At 47.3% G+C, this 18,293-nt stretch overlaps 3 protein-coding genes across 5 annotated transcripts in view; 2 read left to right on the top strand and 1 right to left on the bottom strand.

Annotated features, from left to right (window-relative positions):
* OGT (O-linked N-acetylglucosamine (GlcNAc) transferase) overlaps positions 1-4,374 on the top strand; it is a 17,871-nt gene extending 13,497 nt beyond the window's left edge. For both annotated transcript variants that reach the window (XM_042824942.1, XM_042824941.1), the window contains exons 19-22: positions 1,489-1,641; positions 2,252-2,504; positions 2,682-2,805; positions 3,355-4,374. In XM_042824942.1, coding sequence (XP_042680876.1) covers positions 1,489-1,641; positions 2,252-2,504; positions 2,682-2,805; positions 3,355-3,529 — 705 coding nt within the window. In that variant the 3' untranslated portion in view covers positions 3,530-4,374. The remainder of the gene's footprint in view (positions 1-1,488; positions 1,642-2,251; positions 2,505-2,681; positions 2,806-3,354) is intronic.
* A 551-nt stretch (positions 4,375-4,925) lies between these two features.
* Positions 4,926-13,145, top strand: GCNA (germ cell nuclear acidic peptidase). Of its 2 annotated transcripts, XM_042825393.1 has the most exons (10): positions 4,926-5,008; positions 5,638-5,684; positions 6,380-6,431; positions 6,801-6,877; positions 7,527-7,967; positions 8,104-8,266; positions 8,501-8,645; positions 10,393-10,531; positions 11,157-11,361; positions 12,045-13,145. In XM_042825393.1, exons 1-10 carry the CDS (start codon positions 4,947-4,949, stop codon positions 12,289-12,291), a joined length of 1,578 nt encoding a protein of 525 aa, XP_042681327.1. In that variant the 5' UTR covers positions 4,926-4,946; the 3' UTR covers positions 12,292-13,145. The 2 variants fall into 2 exon arrangements, with proteins under 2 accessions (XP_042681327.1, XP_042681326.1); XM_042825392.1 differs by lacking the exon at positions 4,926-5,008 and having other exon boundaries at positions 5,019-5,684.
* Positions 13,146-13,889: 744 nt separating this feature from the next.
* BRCC3 (BRCA1/BRCA2-containing complex subunit 3) lies at positions 13,890-18,158 on the bottom strand. The gene is made up of 8 exons (XM_042825062.1): positions 18,019-18,158; positions 17,765-17,884; positions 17,279-17,366; positions 16,836-16,924; positions 16,431-16,486; positions 15,718-15,849; positions 15,148-15,191; positions 13,890-14,648 (listed from the first exon to the last, which is right to left on the bottom strand). Exons 1-8 carry the CDS (start codon positions 18,121-18,123, stop codon positions 14,497-14,499), a joined length of 786 nt encoding a protein of 261 aa, XP_042680996.1. The 5' UTR covers positions 18,124-18,158; the 3' UTR covers positions 13,890-14,496.
* Positions 18,159-18,293: the final 135 nt, after the last annotated feature.

Genomic DNA, 18,293 nt, shown 5'->3' with positions numbered 1-18,293 from the left:
TCTGTATGTGCATACAGCCCTAGAACATTGCTCTGTATGTGCATACAGCCCTAGAACATTGCTCTGTATGTGCATACAGCTGAGCTGTGAGTCCTTGTGTGTCTGCATGGTAAAAGTGCATTTTCAGTCCATCCTGGCTCATCAGAGCCAAGTCAAAGTGGACCTGGGGGGAAAGTCCATCTGTTATTGAGGAGAATTGAAAAATAACACTGGCCCTTAATATGAAGTCTCAATTTGTGATATGAATTTTGTGGAAATTCCCTGTGAGTTTCTAGGAAACTGTTGTTCTTCATTGGAGACCTTTAATTGTTACCTCTTTATCCATGCTTCGGTTTCTTTTTATGAATTCTTTTGTGCACAACTTAGACTTTCCTGTAAGCTCTAACAGGCTTTGTCTTAGTTTGATCAGTGAGTTTATTGGCTTGCTTTTTCTTTCCTGAAAATGCTGTGCCCTGAAATAGCAGAGTCTCTTGTCTTAATCACTCCACCACCAAGAGAACCAATCTAAGCTGTATCTGTGCCCTTTTAAAATGCAATTTCTCTATTTGATCACAGTAAGGTAACCCTTCTTTGTATGTGTTCTAATGTGGGGCATTGGTGACTAGGAATGTGCATTGTGGTTGAGGTTTTCACAGTGTTTTGGCTCAGTAGCACTCTTACCTATTTCTTCTGAACTAAATTATCTTGTTTATCTCCATGTCTTTACAGTTTCAACATACTGGCTCCATGTTCTAACAGAGTCAGTGACAGTGAGTCATGCCCATGAGTGTCAAGTTTGTCAACAGTACATTTATTTTGGCTGGCAGCAGTGGCAGTGAGCTAAACTTTAAATACATACATCCGTAAAACATTAGATTTAAAACAAAAAGAGGCTGTAAGTACCTGTTTTGCCATATCTGTAAGGATGTTTTCTTCTCACCGTTGCCTGTTGCTTAAAAACAAACAAAAAATAGACTATGGAAATCTGTAATTCTGACTTCAAATTATATTTCCATTTTACTAATCCTCAAGGCTAGAAATACTGAAAACAAAAAGAAACCCATCCACCCCAACCCCAAAATGAACAACCAGAAAAATCCCTTTGTTCTCTAAACGCTGTTTTCTTCTTCCTTGAAGTCTTGCTCTCATTTTTAGTTTCAAGGCAGTGAGGTGACCTTAAGGAGGGGAGCACTCCTTATGTGCCACTTCTTTCTGATGACTTGGAATTGCAGGGAGACGTAGCCAGGGCATGAAAATGCCCAGTGTTTTGTTCCTTGGTGGTTGTGACATCGTGGTATCCACGAGCACGTACACACACCACTTCAGTTCTTGTTCTGGGTAAGTAGACAATTTAGTCTTTGTAAAAGAGGTGAAAGATAAGCTTTCAGTAAGCTCTGATGCCAGCACATGTTGCAGTGTGTGTGTCAGGAACGTTCCATTAGGCATAAGCACATTTCCTTCAATTTCAGCATTCCAATAGTTTTGATACATGTATTTTTTCCTATTTAGATTAACAACAAAGCAGCCACTGGAGAAGAAGTTCCACGGACCATCATCGTTACCACCCGTTCCCAGTATGGCTTACCAGAGGATGCTGTTGTATACTGCAACTTCAATCAGCTGTACAAGATTGACCCTTCCACGCTGCAGATGTGGGCTAATGTGAGTATCTGTGGATCATAGAATCATAGAATCACAAACATTGGAAAAGACCTAAAAGATCACCCAGTCCAACCGTTCACCTATTCCCAACAGCTCCTACTAAACCATGTCCCTCAACACAACATCCAGCCTTTCCTTGAACACCCCCAGGGTCGGTGATTCCACCACCTCCCTGGGCATCCGTTCCAGTGCCTGACCACCCTTTCTGAAAAGTAATACTTCCTCATGTCCAGCCTGAATCTCCCCTGCCGTAGCTTGAAGCCATTCCCCCTGGTCCTATCACTAATGACACGAGAGAAGAGGCCGACCCCCAGCTCACTACAACCTCCCTTCAGGAAGTTATAGAGAGCAATGAGGTCTCCCCTGAGCTCCTCTTCTCCAGGCTGAACATTCCCAGTTCCTTCAGCCTCTCCTCATATGGCCTGTGTTCCAGACCCCTCACCAGCTTTGTTGCCCTCCTTTGAACACGTTCCAGGGCCTGGATCTGGGAACTGAGATCAAACCCCCGGGATGCAGTAGTATTCATTTATTCTGAAGTGTATGTGCAGAAAAGGAAAGGTTTCTGACTGCATAATAACTGTCTGTATTTCCTTCTTGATTTTTGCCACAGATCCTAAAAAGAGTTCCAAACAGCGTGCTGTGGCTGCTGCGTTTCCCAGCTGTAGGAGAACCCAACATTCAGCAGTATGCCCAAAACTTGGGTCTTTCCCAGAACAGAATCATCTTTTCTCCCGTGGCCCCTAAGGAAGAACACGTGAGGAGAGGGCAGCTGGCTGATGTCTGCCTGGACACTCCGCTCTGCAACGGGCACACAACAGGCATGGATGTGCTCTGGGCTGGGACTCCTATGGTCACTATGCCAGGTAATGCGGTGGGAAACCTGGATGGAGTGGGTGGATTTGATGTCCTTATTGTAACCATAACGAGCAGCCTTGGTAGACTTCCTCAGTTGCTCTTGTAGAAGCAGCAGGAAGGCGGCTTCGCTCTCTGTAGCGTGTTACTTGATGACTCCAGTTACCTGACTTTGCTTGTTTCTGTAGGTGAAACACTGGCATCACGAGTCGCTGCCTCCCAGCTTACTTGCCTTGGTTGTCTTGAGCTTATTGCAAAAAGTAGGCAGGAGTATGAGGACATTGCTGTGAAACTGGGGACTGATCTGGAATAGTAAGTAACCTTGTACCGTGTAGCACCAGGAATAGAAAGCCCTGTTTTGGGACACAGTGCTGGGTTTTATCAGTAACTTTGCACGTAGTTTAATGTTGAAAGTAAGACAGTTCTCATCCTGAGAGTCATCTTAGAGTCTGGCAGTTAACTCTGCTTCTGTTTTTACAGTAAATGTAACAGTGCTCCAGTAACAATGCTGCAGTGCTGAAGAAATTGCTCAAGTGCAGACTCTTGTCTGATAAAAAGTGCACCGTATTTCACTTCTCGTTCTTTTAGATTGAAGATGAGACAGTTTGTCATTTACTGTAAGTCAAAACAGTGCAGTAAGTTAGTGCAGTACAGTTCATGTGACAACTTAATGTCACAGCTGGTGTGAAGAGATAATGCTGGTCTGTATCAGAAAGGATGAGGGGGTGAAGCAGCCACGTGAGCTTGGTGTGGGAGCTGCTGTTTTTGTTCTGGCAATTCTGGGTCTGCTGGAGCACGTTTTAAAAGCAAACAGTAGGTAAAGCTGGGAAGCGTTCCTGATTGGCTTCAACTTTTTTGCAGCCTGAAAAAAATACGTGGCAAAGTGTGGAAGCAGAGAATATCCAGTCCTTTGTTCAACACCAAGCAGTACACGATGGACCTGGAGCGGCTCTATCTGCAGATGTGGGATCACTATGCTGCTGGCAACAAGCCGGACCACATGATCAAACCAGTGGAAGCCAGCGAATCTGCATGAAGAGACTTGTCTGCGTGCCCACCCAGACCTGTCCAGGAACTGAGCCTCTCCAACACTTGTGCAGAGATGATGAGCTAAAAACTGTGCATTTCTACTTAATCTGCCTGGTACTCTGTGGCTGAAGTGATACATGATGGTAATTAGAGCACAGCCAGACATATTTCTTGCATGATAGGGAAAGACTCTATAGAGCCTGGGATCCTTTTATTCCATGAGGAATTGGAATGGGGTTGAGCCGTGTGAGCCTAGATGTGTGAGAGACGTGGCGGTTGGTGGGGGGAGTTGGACCTGCCCAGCCAATTATGATTCCTTGGATTTGATGCAATCTTCTGACACGTTTGTCTCCTCTTATGGATTGGGAATTGGAGCCTTTTAACGTTTGATTTGGGTCCTGTTGGTATACGTGTGGTTCTCCCATGGCGAGATTTCCAGCTAGCGAGTGTTGCTCCCTGCATTCATTTCTAAACTGTGCGGACTGAAGGGCATATTTGCTGGTGTAGTCTTTTTTTATAGGTTTTATAAACCACTTGAGCCTATATCAGCCTTTTAATGTTTGACCTCTGTTTTGGAGCTCTGTAATGTGTTGGTTTAGATAAGGACTTCGTTTTTGTTTTGTTTCTAAGCTTCTCCAATAACTCAGCTAATTGGCTTCATGATGGCAGCTCCTCTTCTGTTAGAAAACCAAATTCGATTTGAAATGAATCCTCCCCCAAAGTGTTTGAGGTAAAACACAAACTGGTGCCAAATACAGATCTTTCAGGAATGATTGTTAATTATATAGAGAGGGCGCAGTCCTACGTACTGTAGCGAAGACTTCAAACAAAAAATAAAGCTTTGGTTTGCCAGTTTGACTGTCACGTTTTTGGCTTCCCTCCTCGTGCAGCTGGCAGCGCTGTGTTCTCAGCTGCTGCCTTTCCTTCCATCTTCCTTCCTGTGACTTTTGGTTTCAGTAGCGCTGGTTATTCCAGCAGCGATCACAGCTGAGCCTGGTTCTCAGCCGCAGGATGGAAATGAAAACATTCTGCTGCACCCACCCACCCGTGGAGGCTGCGCAGGGCTGTGTGCCGAGCTCACGGAGCGTTGGGACCCTTGCACTGATGTTTCCCTCTCCTTTTTCTCATCTCTGGTCCCACAGTGCAGTAATTATAACTGTGTGATTGCTTTTGCGCTGGGTAAACACCGCAGCCGTTAACCGTAGTGCTGGCCGAGGGCTGCCGTTTGAAATCGGCCTCAGCCTTGCTGCTGGTGCCTGGGGTTACCGCTGTGCTGCGGCCCGCTGCGCGTACGCAGGGAACGCCCCGCCGCCCCCATCACCGCAGCGCCTCCGGCCTTCCTGAGTGCCGCACTGCGCATGCGCCCCGCCGCGGTGCCCCGGAAGCGGAAGTGGGCATTGGAGGCGCGGGCGCTTCGAAGCGGAATGGCGGCCTTCAGCACCCCGCTGGGACCGGGCCGGCGGGGAGCGGCGGGGAGCAGCGCCAGGTGAGGCGGTTCCTGTCCGTGTGGGGCGGGGTTGGAGCTGGTTAACCGATCGCCTGAATGGTTTCTCTCGGTTATATTCACGTGCAGTTCTGGCTTAGGCCACCCGTTTTCAGAGCGCTGCTCTGCACGTTGCGTATTTGTCTTGTAGGTGTGAGTAACCCGTGTAATTAAAAGAAGCCATCTTCACGTTGCTCGGCAACCGCGCAGTGGGTTTTCCGGGTGGATAATTTCTGCCTTTTGTCCGAAAATAGCATAAATCGGCCGGCAAAGCAGCGTTCTGAGAGCCTGGAAGCACAGGTCTACATTAAATCCCCCACGTGAGGCAGGAACCCAGCTCTGTCCCTTCTGATGCCCGTCACCAGCCTGAACTCAGCCCCACACCTTGCAGAGCTGATGCTTCCAAACGCTTCCAGCCCTCAGATACTGGCAGCCTTCGATCACTACACGAGTATTTAACACGTTGTTGTTACAGACTTTAATATCCAAGTTCAGCTTCTCAGCCTATTTCAGACATCTGGTGTCTTTTCAGCACATCTTTGCTGTGTTTCCAGGATGTGTTTGGGATCTCAGCCCAGCAGAGCTGCAGATCTGTGTGTTCCTGATGTTCCTTTGCTTCTCATGTTTTTCAGCCATGCTCTGCACTTCTCGTCCAGCAGCGATGATGAATTTGAAATGTGTAAGTAACAGCACACGTTGATTTGTTCGCTGGATGAGTGCAAAAAGGAAGGACCCATTTCTATATGGGTGCAACAAAATAGTTTTTTAAGGAGATTTTTCTTCCAAGAGGTCACTGCTTCTTTGCTACAGTGCTGTGCTGTGTCAGTGCACCACAGTGACAGCTTTTGAATCTCCTGTCTCAGTTCTGGATGCTTTTTGCCTTGCGTTGTGTGTGAGGCTCTTTTTGTTCTTCTCAGCTGTTGGCTGTTAACAGCTCCTGGCATGGAGCTTTTTGTTGCCCCTGTTCTGTCTGTCCCCTGCCTCTTTCCCAGTCTGTAGTGTGTAACCATTTTCTCTGAACATTATCTGTTCCAAGCACGTTCCTAAACTGCTCAGGATTCCCTCAAGTCACAGAACTTGTGTGAATCTTAACCACTCAAAGGGATGTTTTTGGCTAGGGATGTATTTTGACCTATATATGCCGGCTTCCACAATGGTGCCTTCCTAGCTTTATAGCGTGAATAATGAAAGAAATTCTGTCATCATCTTCAAGGGTTTGAGAGGTGGTTGGTTTGGGGTGGGTGTGTTTTGTTTTTGGGGTTTTTTTTTGAGACTACAGGCTGAATTTTTACCAGCTGTAAGCTTTCCCTTGTAAAAATGCATAGCAGAATTATCACTGGGATGTCGTTCTTCATTAATTGCTTATCGTTTCAGTTTTAGCAAAAATGAAAACTCCCAAATCGGTCTCCAAAAAGGAGGATTCAAGGTGGGTGCTGCAATGAAATGCTTTCCGTTTTCACTCCTTGGTTTTCTCATTATGCCTACTATTCTGAGCATAGAAAATCAATCAAAAGTTTTAGTAATTCGGAGGCTGGTAAATCCATGGGAGTGAGAGCAGACAGAGGAGCTGGTACCTGTTCCATCTGTGTGTGTTCAGGTCCTGTGAAATGGGATGTTTGGAATTGTCCATGTTCTCCTGTTCCTACTAATGGAATTAGTTGGTGACTCTTGCGAGCAGCTGGTGCTGTTTTGGTGTTAGGTGGCCTTTCTGGTGGCTGCCTTTCTAATAAGGCAAAGTTACTCCCCTATTTTGCTGCTTATGCCTACCATTGTTTTATTATTGCTTGTTTTACAGTTTGAAGGACTTCATCAATGACTCGATGGATGATTTCTTCTCGGACTTTAAAATGAAAAAGAGCACAGCAAAGAAGGGCAAGTAATTGTGCAACAGCAATACAGAGTAGGACTTCTCCTGGGTCAAAAGGTAGCATTCATTGCTGAGGTCATGACTGCTGCAGGCTGTGAGAAGCAACGGAATGATTTCTGAAGGAACAGCCAGGGCAAGGGAGAAGGGGGAGGAAACAAAATGGCCTGGAATCATAAATAGTCATCTGTGTTAGAGCTGATCTGAGCTATTGGTCTTGATTAGTCAAAGCTGAGTGCCAGAAGCCTCATTGGCAAGCATGTGCTCTATGCTGTAGGCTGTGTTCTGATCAGCTAAAGGCTGAGCATTTCTTAAATCACTTGAATTACCTGTTTCTTGTTCTTAATTTCATAAGGCTTTAATATTCAAGATCCAGCTATATTCTTACATGCATTTTATTACCAGGAATAAAGATGATGCTAAGGCTTGCTATTTGCATCTGGCAGGATTGCCAGGCCTGATGGCAGATGTATTGGAAAAATAAAAAGTCACAGTTCAGTTTCCATGAATTTACATCTTTCAGTGATGTGCAGCATGTAATAAAGGCACTGCAAACTTCGTCCTCTGTTTTCCTATCTTTCAAGAATTCTTTTAGTGCTAAGGCAGAGTCAGATACCTGACGTGCCGAAACCTTGAGCAGTTTCTTTTGAATTACAGCACCAAAAGATCTTCAGACCCCAAAGAAGCTGACGACTTCAGAGAAGGAAAATGCTTGCTGCAAAGAGCTGCAGTATCCAGAGGTTCTGAGCGACACTGATGATTCTGTGTTTGTGGACAGCCCCTGGCAGGAACACCGACATGGAGGAGCGAAGGACCTGAAAGAGAGTTGGAAGTGCCTCAAAGTGCCACCTCCACAAAGTGGGGAGGAATCGACAGCCAGAGGGAGTCTGGGCTTCCTTGCTGGGGGGGCAGAAAGAAGCTGTGAGGGGAGTAAAGGAAATAAAACATCAGCCATGCCACCCCGACAGAGTGCAGAGTTACAATCAGATAGCTCAGATGGTGAGTTCGAATCATTAATAGAAAGGATAAGGAAACGGAATACGCCCCGGAAACCCATCTTAAGCACAAGTAAAGCTGTCTACCAGCCGAGCACAAGAGGTAAGAAATGGTTCCTGGCTGACTTGCAAGCTGTCTTTTTGAAGCAATGATTTCTTTCATCAGTGTTTGTCACTTGATGGCTGCGCTCCTGACTCTGTGGCCGTGAGAAATGTTGTGACTTTTCCCTCTGAACTAGAGAACATCAAGGCGCTCTGTGAAGGTGCCCAGTCCTTGGATGGAAAGGGAGTCAAGATACCAACATCAAAATCTGTTTCACTTCAAGAAACGCCTTCCAAGATAACGGCTTCTGTGAGAATTCCTAGGAGCGAATCTGTCGGTCGCACACAGTCAGAGAGAAAGTAAGTAGTTCTCCATCTTTCCTATGATCTAGGACCATTATAGATGGATGACAAGGTGCTGAGTGCTTTGCTTAGAGTGGCATTCTGGTTTTTCTAGTAATTACAAACTTCTGCTACCTGATCAACATTTGTTAATTGGTAATTAAGTGGAAGGCAAGGCCATTAGCCTCAGTTATGACCAGGAATAATGAGGTATCTCCGACCTTCAGTGAACGATGGCATCTTTTCTTGTAGGCTTAACGTGTGCTCAGTGCCTGGCTGCTTCTTACAAGATCTCTCAAGTCCAGATTCCCAGTATGTGAAGTATTTCAAGAAGAGTAAAGAGGAGCTGACGCAGAAGCTTTACTGTCTGTATAACAGCACCATCTTTGAGCAGAAGGTTGGCTTTAAAATCAAACAAAAAGAAACACAAAGCAACTTACATTTTTATGGCTATGAAACCTAGTCAGTGTTGCTCCTCACTTTTTGATGCGATTGCTCTGTGCCTTCTTCAGTTAATAGAAGTTCTGTGTTACAGTAATGGCTTCTGATTCTGTTAGTTCAAGCAATTTCTTTGAAAGGGATTTTTCAGCACTGTGATGCAGCAGTTTTCAGCTTGGCTCGCTTTCCCAGCTGTAACAGTGCCCCATCCTTAAGTGAGCAGATTGGGTGGTGTCCAGCAGGATCCTTCCTTGATGAGACAAACTGCAACATGCGGCTGCCTTGGATGAGTTTCATCTTTGAAGAGGTGACTGATGTTTGCGTATTTTGTAGCACCTGCATGGTCATGATCTCCACCTGCCAGGAACAGGCAGCTGTGTCCTTATGCTGCTGAAAGAAGCTCAGAGCCACCTCCCATCATTGCTCAGTCAGCCCGTGGTGAAAGAGCACGTGCTGGCAGACTGCAGCATTGCCACATGCTAATAGCTAGTGGTAGCACAAGCTGGTCTGCTAGCTGTCATCTCTCTTGCTGTTACATTCCCAGCTTCCCACCATGTACTTGCATGGTGCTCAGCTGAGCTGCTTCAATCTGCTCAAAAAAGTAGAGTGTGAGCTGGAGCTGGGAGACAAGTCTGCAGCAGGCAGCACTTTGTGTGGCTCGAGCTGCTTCAGAGCTGCTGTGGCCTCTTAGCCTTCCCTAACATGGCTGTAACAGTTCCCAGCCACAAAAGGAAGAAATGCTGTTCCTTGCTTGCAGCTGACCATGGGCACGTGCTGGGGAGCAGCCACCAGAGAGCTGAAGGATAAAAGCACTTCCCTTTGGTGTCAGGGGCTGTTGCCTTGTGGCTGGTCATGCTGCATGCATTTCTATGGCACGTTCCTGTCTGCTATCCCAGAACAGACTGAAAAGCTGCTTATCAGTTCACATAAAGCTGAGCTGAGCGGGCTCACTGTTGCTGAAAGACTTCCAGTGCTTCAGCCCTGTCCCTGTGCTGACAGGGACCACTTACTTAAACTCACTTAACTAATTCAGATGTGAGAAAACTGTCAGCAGAAGAAAAAGGTAACCAAGATAGTTATGATGAAGGCTTCTAAAACCAGGAGCAGCACAGAGGATAAGCAGAAGGTGATTATTCATCCTGCAGTGTGAAAGTACACCAAGCAAAAATAGCACCTTGCAAGTTCAGAACAATCAAAGGCAGATGGTACTTGACATGTAAATTAAGCTCCAGAACCTCTGATCACACTATTATGGATGCTACAAATTCATATATGTTGAAAAAAGGCAATGCACAAGAAAAATCTGGGAAGCTGTTTAATGCAAAAGATCCACCTCAGGATCAGCGAGGCACTGCACTGCAAGGGGCAGCAGCTGGGCAGAGGCTGGGAGGGGAAGGCCTGAGGTGTTCCTCACCTGTCCCTGCGTTCCCTTTAAGCAGCATGTTGGCCACACTTAGAGGCTGAAAGGGGGACCCAAGGGACTCTTGTCTCATCCCACATTGTGAAAGTCCCCTGCTGGTTGTAGACATGCAGATGAGAGAGGAAGAAAGCCATGGAGAGTGGATGTCAGCCATGGCATTGTGAAAGGCAGGAATAGAGACGTACTGTGCTGACCACGTAGTACATGTGAGGGGAAGCCGGAAGGCCTGAGAAGGATAAAAGAGGTAGGAGAGGGTGAATTATACACGTGTTGTTTTGTCTTTCAGTTACCAGAGAAAATGGTAATAAACTGGAACAAAAAAATGAGAAAAACAGCAGGATACTGTGTGACTGGGCAGACGAAGGGCCCTGAAGCACAGCGTTACGCTCGGATCGAGCTGTCAGAGAAAGTCTGCGATTCTGCAGGTAGGTAAAAGAAAACCTGTGCTGATTCATCTTTAGGAAAGCATGCTGCAGAGATTAAAATGTGAATTGGAGGAGACCGAGCCCTACTATGAAATGCATTGCCTTAAACATCTCCACTAATGGTATTGCTTGTCCTCATGACCCTTCTAAAAGCCTGGGCCGATTTCAGAAATGTGAGAGCAGGGATCTGTTTGTGCCAACCTCAGTGGTTTGTTTATCTTATTGACTTAAAGGCATCCAGTAGATGTTGTGTAATGTCACTCTAAGAAACTGATGTCACCCATCAGTGCTAGGCACCTCTCCTGTGCTGTCATCTGAGACTAAGCTTTGCTAGCTGCATTTCAGCTCAATGCATTTTACCTGTTATTTTTACAGAAGGCTCTATTGTGGGTTTATTCTCGTTCTGGCAGCTACCAAATAACATCTGTCAGCAAACAGAACATGGAAAGCTGCAGTTTGGGGCTCTGCCTGTACTTCCGTACTGAATCTGCTTCTTTTCCTTCACCTCTGAAGGGAGAGGCCCTGCATAAGAGAGGCAGTGTCAGAAGCGTGAAGCAGCGAGGTGGGGACGGAGGTTCAAGATTCCCCATTCCTGGCTGACATCCGTGTCTTTTCTTCATCCCAGATCGCCTTCGAGACACGCTGATTCATGAGATCTGCCATGCAGCCACCTGGCTGATCAACGGCGTCCGCGATGGGCACGGCCGGTTCTGGAGGTTCTACGCCAATAAATCAGCTGTGGTTCACCCAGAACTGCCTGTGGTAACACGATGTCACAGTTATGAGATCAAGTACAAATTCACGTACGCGTGCGTTGTGTGCAAAGCCACGTGAGTAACGCTTTGATCTTGCATGTGACTGCATTAACTTCTACCTCTAATTCGTTTTCTGGGCCTACAAGTTGGTTCCGTTGACATTGGGTAACCTTGTGAATTTATTTGACCAGTTGTCCCTGATGATCAACACCAATTCTGTCACAGGCTTTTTGTTAGAGGATACTATCTCCAACTCTGGGCATGTACTGAGACAGGAATAATAACACTTGTGGGCCTGCACTGCCTGCGTGTGGCTCATCCCTGTGGAGTGCATGTCACCAAACCCTATGTTGCTGCAGCAATAGGTAGAAATAAGGCATTCCATTTTTCACTTACAGGGAGGTGAGGCACTGGAACAGGTTGCCCAAGGAGGCTGTGGATGCCCCATCCCTGCAGGCATTCAAGGCCAGGCTGGATGTGGCTCTGGGCAGCCTGGGCTGCTGGTTGGTGACCTGCACACAGCAGGGGTTGGAACTGGAGGAGCGCTGTGCTCCTTTTCAACCCAGGCCATTCTGTGATTCCAAGCTCTTCTGAAATCAAACCACTCTGTGTTTAATTAAGTCTGATTCTATGAAAGCACGGAGACCAACCTCCTGGTGTCAGACTCTAGAAAACTGCCTGTAGCTTTTATAGCACTGCCTGTAGCTTTCATAGTGCTTCCTGCACTTGAAATCCAAGCACTTCTTCCTCCGTTTCAGGATTGGCCGCCACTCCAAGTCCTTGGACACGGAGCGCTTCGTGTGCGCGTTCTGCGGGGGGCGGCTGGTGCTGAGCCAGCCCAAGGATGGCACCCCTGCCAGGACCAACCTCACACCCTTTGCAAAGTATGTCAAAGAAAACTACGGTCTGACTAAAAGAGAGCAGCAGGGTTTGAGCCACGCCGAAGTGATGAGGAAACTCAGTGCTGATTTTGCCTTGAAAACGAGGCTTGAAGATTCCTTGTAATGGCAGCTACATTTGCTGCTTTGATGCCACTCGGTTTTTCCGTGTGGCAGGAAATAGATGAGCCTGTAAATAGAGGAGCCTATTGTGGAACCTGTGAGTGTGTGTTGTAGAGGCTTCCAGACCACTTGTATACTTTGGATTTCAAAAACCTCCAATAAAGACCCCAAGGCCTTTTCTAAACTGGGCAAAAGTGAGTAAAGAGTAACGATGATGATGATGGCAAGTCCGTGGCAACGATGCACAGGTCAGGTTCCCCCTCTTAGAAGGTGGACCCTTCCTTGGACACAGCTGTTAATGTTTGTGGTTTTCTCATCAGTATTTATGCTCAATGCTTCACAGCACGTCTTCCTTGTGAGCCATGGGTTTATTTTTTCACCTGCTCAGTGGTACAGATGCTGTACAATCTTCTGTGTGCTGGCCTGCCTGGGTCTGCCAGAAGAAAACCCAGGTACCTGAGCAGTCATCTGATTCTGTCTGGGTGACTTCTGGGCAGGGTAAGAGGCAGACCTGAAGAAAACTTCAACATGAGTTCAGTTGTCCTCCCAAGGAGAGTTCATCTGAGCGATCCTTGGCTGTTCTTGTTAAAAGCAATAGCTAAGCAGTGCCTTGACTCCAGTAGCAGGAGGTTTTGCAAAGTTGTCTGGTTCCTAGCGAGATCAAAGTCCTCTGATTAAATTTAGACTTCAGTTTTGTCTCTATCACTATTGTATTTTTACCATAGAATGTGAAGATCCAGTCTGATGATGTAACTTTTCATGCAGAGCATGATTAAATTAGTCATGGTGTTTGTGTGTGCTGTGAACAAATCCCTCAGGTGTTACTTTGGAATAATCAATAAATGGCTTTTCATACGATGTGTCAAAGTGAAGCAGGCTCTTCTGTTGCAGTTTAACCCAGGCTGTGTAGCTTTGCTATGTGAGGTTTTTTTCTAGGTCACCCTGCTAGCTGAGCTGGGCTCTGACTGCCTCATGTGCTGTGAACACCCTCATCTTGTGTGCCTGGAGGGCTGCAGGAGGACAGAAAGCAACTTCATTCATGCTTGTTTCTAGCAGTGCCTCACCTTTACTGTGTGTGTATGGGATGCAGGGCCTGAAATGCATCTGCCAGGTTGCACTTCCTTCCTTGGAGGCCAGGACAGTCCTTCCCAAAAGCCCTGAATACACCTGAGCCGTTGCCCTCTGCCATGCAGCAGTGGTGCTTAGGGCTGTGGCTGGAAGGGGGCAGCCACACAATGGGACACATGCTCTTACCCAGAACTCTAAGCTATTTTGGGCAGAAATTTTGCATTGAAATAGAAATGTGATGTACAAGTTGGGGGGTGCTCTGAACTCTAGCACCAAGGACACTTAAAAAACAACAGCATGTGACAGCCTTGTACATCTAGCAGTTCTCTTCCCAGCACCTTCATCACCTTCTCTCTTGGAAAGAACCACAATCTGTGCCCCTGAGCCAGCAAAAAGAATCCATTTTGTAAGAAGGTTCCGTGCTGAGTGTGCAACAGCACTACATGAAATAAAAGAAAACAGATAATGGCCAAGAAGGGCAGCTACTGGCACTGAATTTGGCGTAGCAGCCATTTCATTTCTACTCCAAACAGCTTTTGCTTTGGAATTTTTTATTTGGGTTGAGGTACACTGAGCATAGACCTATGTCAAAGCTCTTCCAGGTCTGTTCCCAGGCTTCCCTGTTACCTAACCAGTAATCCAGAGCCATTACGAGCTGTACAATCGTGGTCAACTGAAGCTACTAAAAGAGGGCATAAGTTGGCAGCATCAGATACAACAGCAGGGACATTAAGTCCTTCCCCCCTCTGTTCCTCCTGTGCTAGGCTTCTGGAATACAGATAAAGCAGAAAGACTTCTGTCAAATTATAGGAGAGGGAAACAACACGTTCCCTATGTCTGTGCCCTCCAGAACTGAAGTCTTCTCTACCAAGAGATGCTGCCTGACCCGAGCGCAGAGCGAGACTTGTGCTGCACGATGCAGCACCCAGAGAGGTACTGCTGCTCTCCATCAAGCTGGAGTAACACAGAACCTTTATCCCACAGAAGTGCTCTTTGCTGCAGGGGGCAAAATGAGAGGTACAGCCTCGTATCTTCATTGAAAGGCAATGTGAGGCCACCCTGCAGCCACAGGTAGGTCCAGTGGAGTTGATTATTCGTGTCTTTTTTTTTTTTTTCCCCTGAAGGATCTGTATTTCCTCCTTCAGTCCAAAGCGGCCAGTTCCTCCAGGAGCTGCTCCTTCTCCTGCTGCAGCTCCTGCACCCGCTGCTTGTTCTGCTCCAGCCTGTCCTCCAGCCACTGAAGGAGGGGCCCACTGATGGCAGACATCTGGCTGCAGAGGTTCTTCGTGAATACTGGAAAGAGCGAGAGCACACCATGCCAGTGCGAGCACAAAGTCCATGCTACAACTGCCCCAAAGCCAAGGGAGCTACAGAGAGCCAACAGAGCTTCCCAGCATCCTGGCTAAGGCAACCACTGATCCCCACAGGAGAGGGTCAGAGCCAGCAGCTTCTGACTGGGTTATTTTACAGCCTTTTACATCTTCCTTTAAAATATTGCATTATTTTTTTTCGACCTGACTTTATGCAACAGAGAATCCATCTGGTTACACAGAGTGTGTGACTGAAAACGAACTGCATGGCAAAGAAGGAGAGAGAAGTTTGTGCTCTTCTATTTTTTGTTTTGTTTTTCTACAACTGCTCTTTATGCCAAAGGGAGCACTGGAGCTCACAAGGACTGTTATACAGCTGTGGTCTATTCACCCCTGAAAGCAATGCCAGAACAGCCGCTCCAGGCTCTGCTGTTCAGCTCACAGAGCAGCATCCTGCACTCACACGAAGGAGGAATCCTTACCTGAGCCATTGTGAATCTTGGTTACAGAGTCTAGATGGGTGAGGCTACGAGAAGAAAAACGTGGGTTAGTGACAACAGCAGTGAACAGCACATTAGGCAGTGCAGAACCAGCCTCCTCCAAGCTGCTGACACTGCAGGTGCCTTTAACCTCTTCACTTGTGAAGAGCCCCTGCACGTTCATCATGATAGCAGACTTTGCTCCAGGTAAGAGTAGAGGTAGAGCATCAAAAACCCCAATGCTGGTACTCTTCCTCATTTTTCTGACTTCTCAGTACTGGTGCCCTAATTGAACACAGACACAGCTGCACGCGTCACCATCAGCTCACACACACTTCAGCTCCTTTTCTGCACAGCAAAGGAGCAGATCATTGGGCACACAGAAAAATACGAGGTCAAGAGCACCTGCAATCCATCACATGAAAGTAATCGATCCATTTTTTTTACAAAGGCATACAGATTACAGATGAGATGCTTCTCATTTTCTCTATCTCTGCCAAGGCTGTGCTCTTGAGGTAGAACACATCAGCAAAGACAGGGAGGCCTCAGGGAGGCCTGCAGCCCCAGCGTTACCTGTGAATCCTCCTGTAGGCATCTTGTTCTTCTTGGCACAGGATCTTGGGCAGCTCTACAGCTGATTCCAGACACACTTTCCCAATAGTTTCATGGGGGACAACGTGAATAGGAATTTCAATCCTTTCGTATCTAAAAAGGTATCAGATACAGTTAACTGCAAAGCAGCAGAGAAAAAAAAAGGAAAGAAAGCCTTTACCAACCTACAAGAGTCAGTTAAACTCATGGGATCAAACAGGTTTACTTTTGAGAACGTGTGCTACAACTGCCAGGCAATGGGAATCCTTTTATAACTGTGCTCTTCTCCCAGATGCCAATGATAGAAATGCTCAAGTAACAAAAGCACCATAAAGCACCAGCACTGACAGCACAACACACGGCGCGTGCAAAGCTGGTGCAGACTGAATGCCATGCAAGCTCAGAGCTTTGAGTTCTAGAGTTGAAAGCAGAAGGGTGAGCCCTTACACAACAGATTACAGCACAAGTTCATCTGCAATCTGTAGTGCTCCACATCAGATTTTAAGCTGTTACTAAGTTCTAGACAAAGTCAGTCAACCTTCTTCAAGCAGCCTGCATTAACAGAGAACCAGATCAGGCATCTCTGTACAACATCTGCTGCTCTTGATGAACCCACAAACCACTTATTTGAGACAAATAAGAAAGAAGGGATTTAGATGAAACAGAAGAACATAAAATTCTTTCTTTGTACTCACTCTGAGCTCTTCTGGGCCTGAATGGACTGGAAACAGGTGTAGAGAATCCTACCTGTCTAAGAGAGACAGCACAAAGTCAGATTTCAAGTACCAAAAACCATCTGGAACTCCAAACTCCTTCAGGAAGAAGAATGTGCTTTCAAAGAGCACTCGAGCACTTTGCAAAGATGTACACTTTGGTGCAAACTCTGACTGGTATGCTAGAACTGTTTTCAAGCTCCAACAGATCCATTAACTATGAATAAAAAAATCCCAGACCAGAGCTGCTTGGGAAATCTGGACAAGACACCACTATCAGCTCATCCCACCCTGTAACAGCTTCATGAGGCTGCAAAAATGAGCTGGGCAGAACAGCTGAAGGGCATCCAAACTTTGCAATGCAGGCACGTCTCTTAAGTTACCTACCTTTGTGTTTTTGTCCTCAATGAAACAGGAGAAGATAAGCCCTACAAAACCCTGGTCCATCATCTGATACATAGCTTGTGTCCGGACATCTGTGGACGAAGAAACAAGATAGTGAGAATTGCACAGGTCACCTGAAGGTCTGCAAAGAGATTTTCCATCTTTTGGAGGCTGATACTGGAATTTGTAACAGTCACAAGCTTGATCTTAAAGTACACACTGCAGGACACAAAGTAAAAATCTTGCTCCTATTGAAAATATAATTAAAGAGCGTGTCTTAAATATACAAGATGAGTTAACAAAACATCAGCACATCCAGATAGTCCTCTCCTACCAGGGGGAATTTGGGAAACCAAACTGGGATCTGCAGCTCTTAAGAGTCCAGTAAATTAAGTCATTTCTTTGCCGAGCTGCAGGCTTTTGTACAGAACCAAGACTGCTCTTACCCACATGCGATGGCCAGACGGTGATGTGAGGGTGAGAATGGTACCAGCCCACAACTCTCATCGGACGTCCTGTCATCTCAGCCAACCTGTGTGTGAGTCAAGGTGCTTCCAAAACCAAAGGAGCAAATGCAAGAAACCCATCATACAAAGGCAACAGCAAGCACGGGGCAGAGCTTGAAAGTCCCACAGCTCAACAAAACCTCAGATCCCTGCAGAGAGGTGATGGGACACTTGGCAAGAAAAGGACATACACTTGAGGCAGGATACCACCAATTGGATTTTGCAGTTCCACCCCCACCCTGCCCATCAGAAGCACGGTTCTGCCTCACTTGTGACTAAAAAAGAGGAAACACAAACGCTGTATCACAACTCCGGCACAAATGCAGGGCCGAACAGCAGCTCTGGGGAATGACGAGCGCCAGCTGAGCCCTGCGGCACACAAAGCGCTCCGGGCTGAGGCACCGCAGCGCTGCCGCCAAAGGATATCTCTGCTTCGGTGGACGCGGCCGAGAGCTGCTCGGGAGAGATCTCCACTCGGTCCTTCCTCTTATCCGAGCGGCGCAGGATGATCACGGAGTGGATGTGGACGATTCTGCTGGTGTCGACCTGGTAGAGAGAAAACGGCTGTTCCTCCGCTATAGGAACGGCCGCCTCAGGAGGGGGGCGCTGGGCAGGGCCGTGGCGGGACGCCGCCCGCTGTAGGCGGCGCTGAGGGTGACGGCGAGGGCCGAGCGCGGTACCTCTCCGATGCAGAGCCCCATGACCTCCTCCTTCTCGGTACTCAGCGCGTGGTTCAGACACACCAGGAACGCGTCGGCCTCCAGGTGCACGGCCTGCACAGCCATCTTGCAGCCTCCCGTCTCCCCCGCCGCCGCCGGAAGTAGGCTGGGCCCACCCCCCCGGAGCGCTGTGCGGACGGACCAATCCTGGAGCGGCTCCCGGCCTCTTTCAGCCAATCGGCGCGGCTGACTTCCGCTGCTGGGGGCGGGCGCTGCTTTGCTACGGAAGTTCCGTG

The sequence above is a fragment of the Centrocercus urophasianus genome, unplaced genomic scaffold (genome assembly GCF_019232065.1).
Source record: "Centrocercus urophasianus isolate 14NV4802_14NV808 unplaced genomic scaffold, USGS_Curo_1.0 seq_24, whole genome shotgun sequence".
NCBI lineage: Eukaryota > Metazoa > Chordata > Aves > Galliformes > Phasianidae > Centrocercus > Centrocercus urophasianus.
Note: the sequence above shows the minus strand (reverse complement) of the source record. Positions and strands in the feature narration are given on the sequence as shown.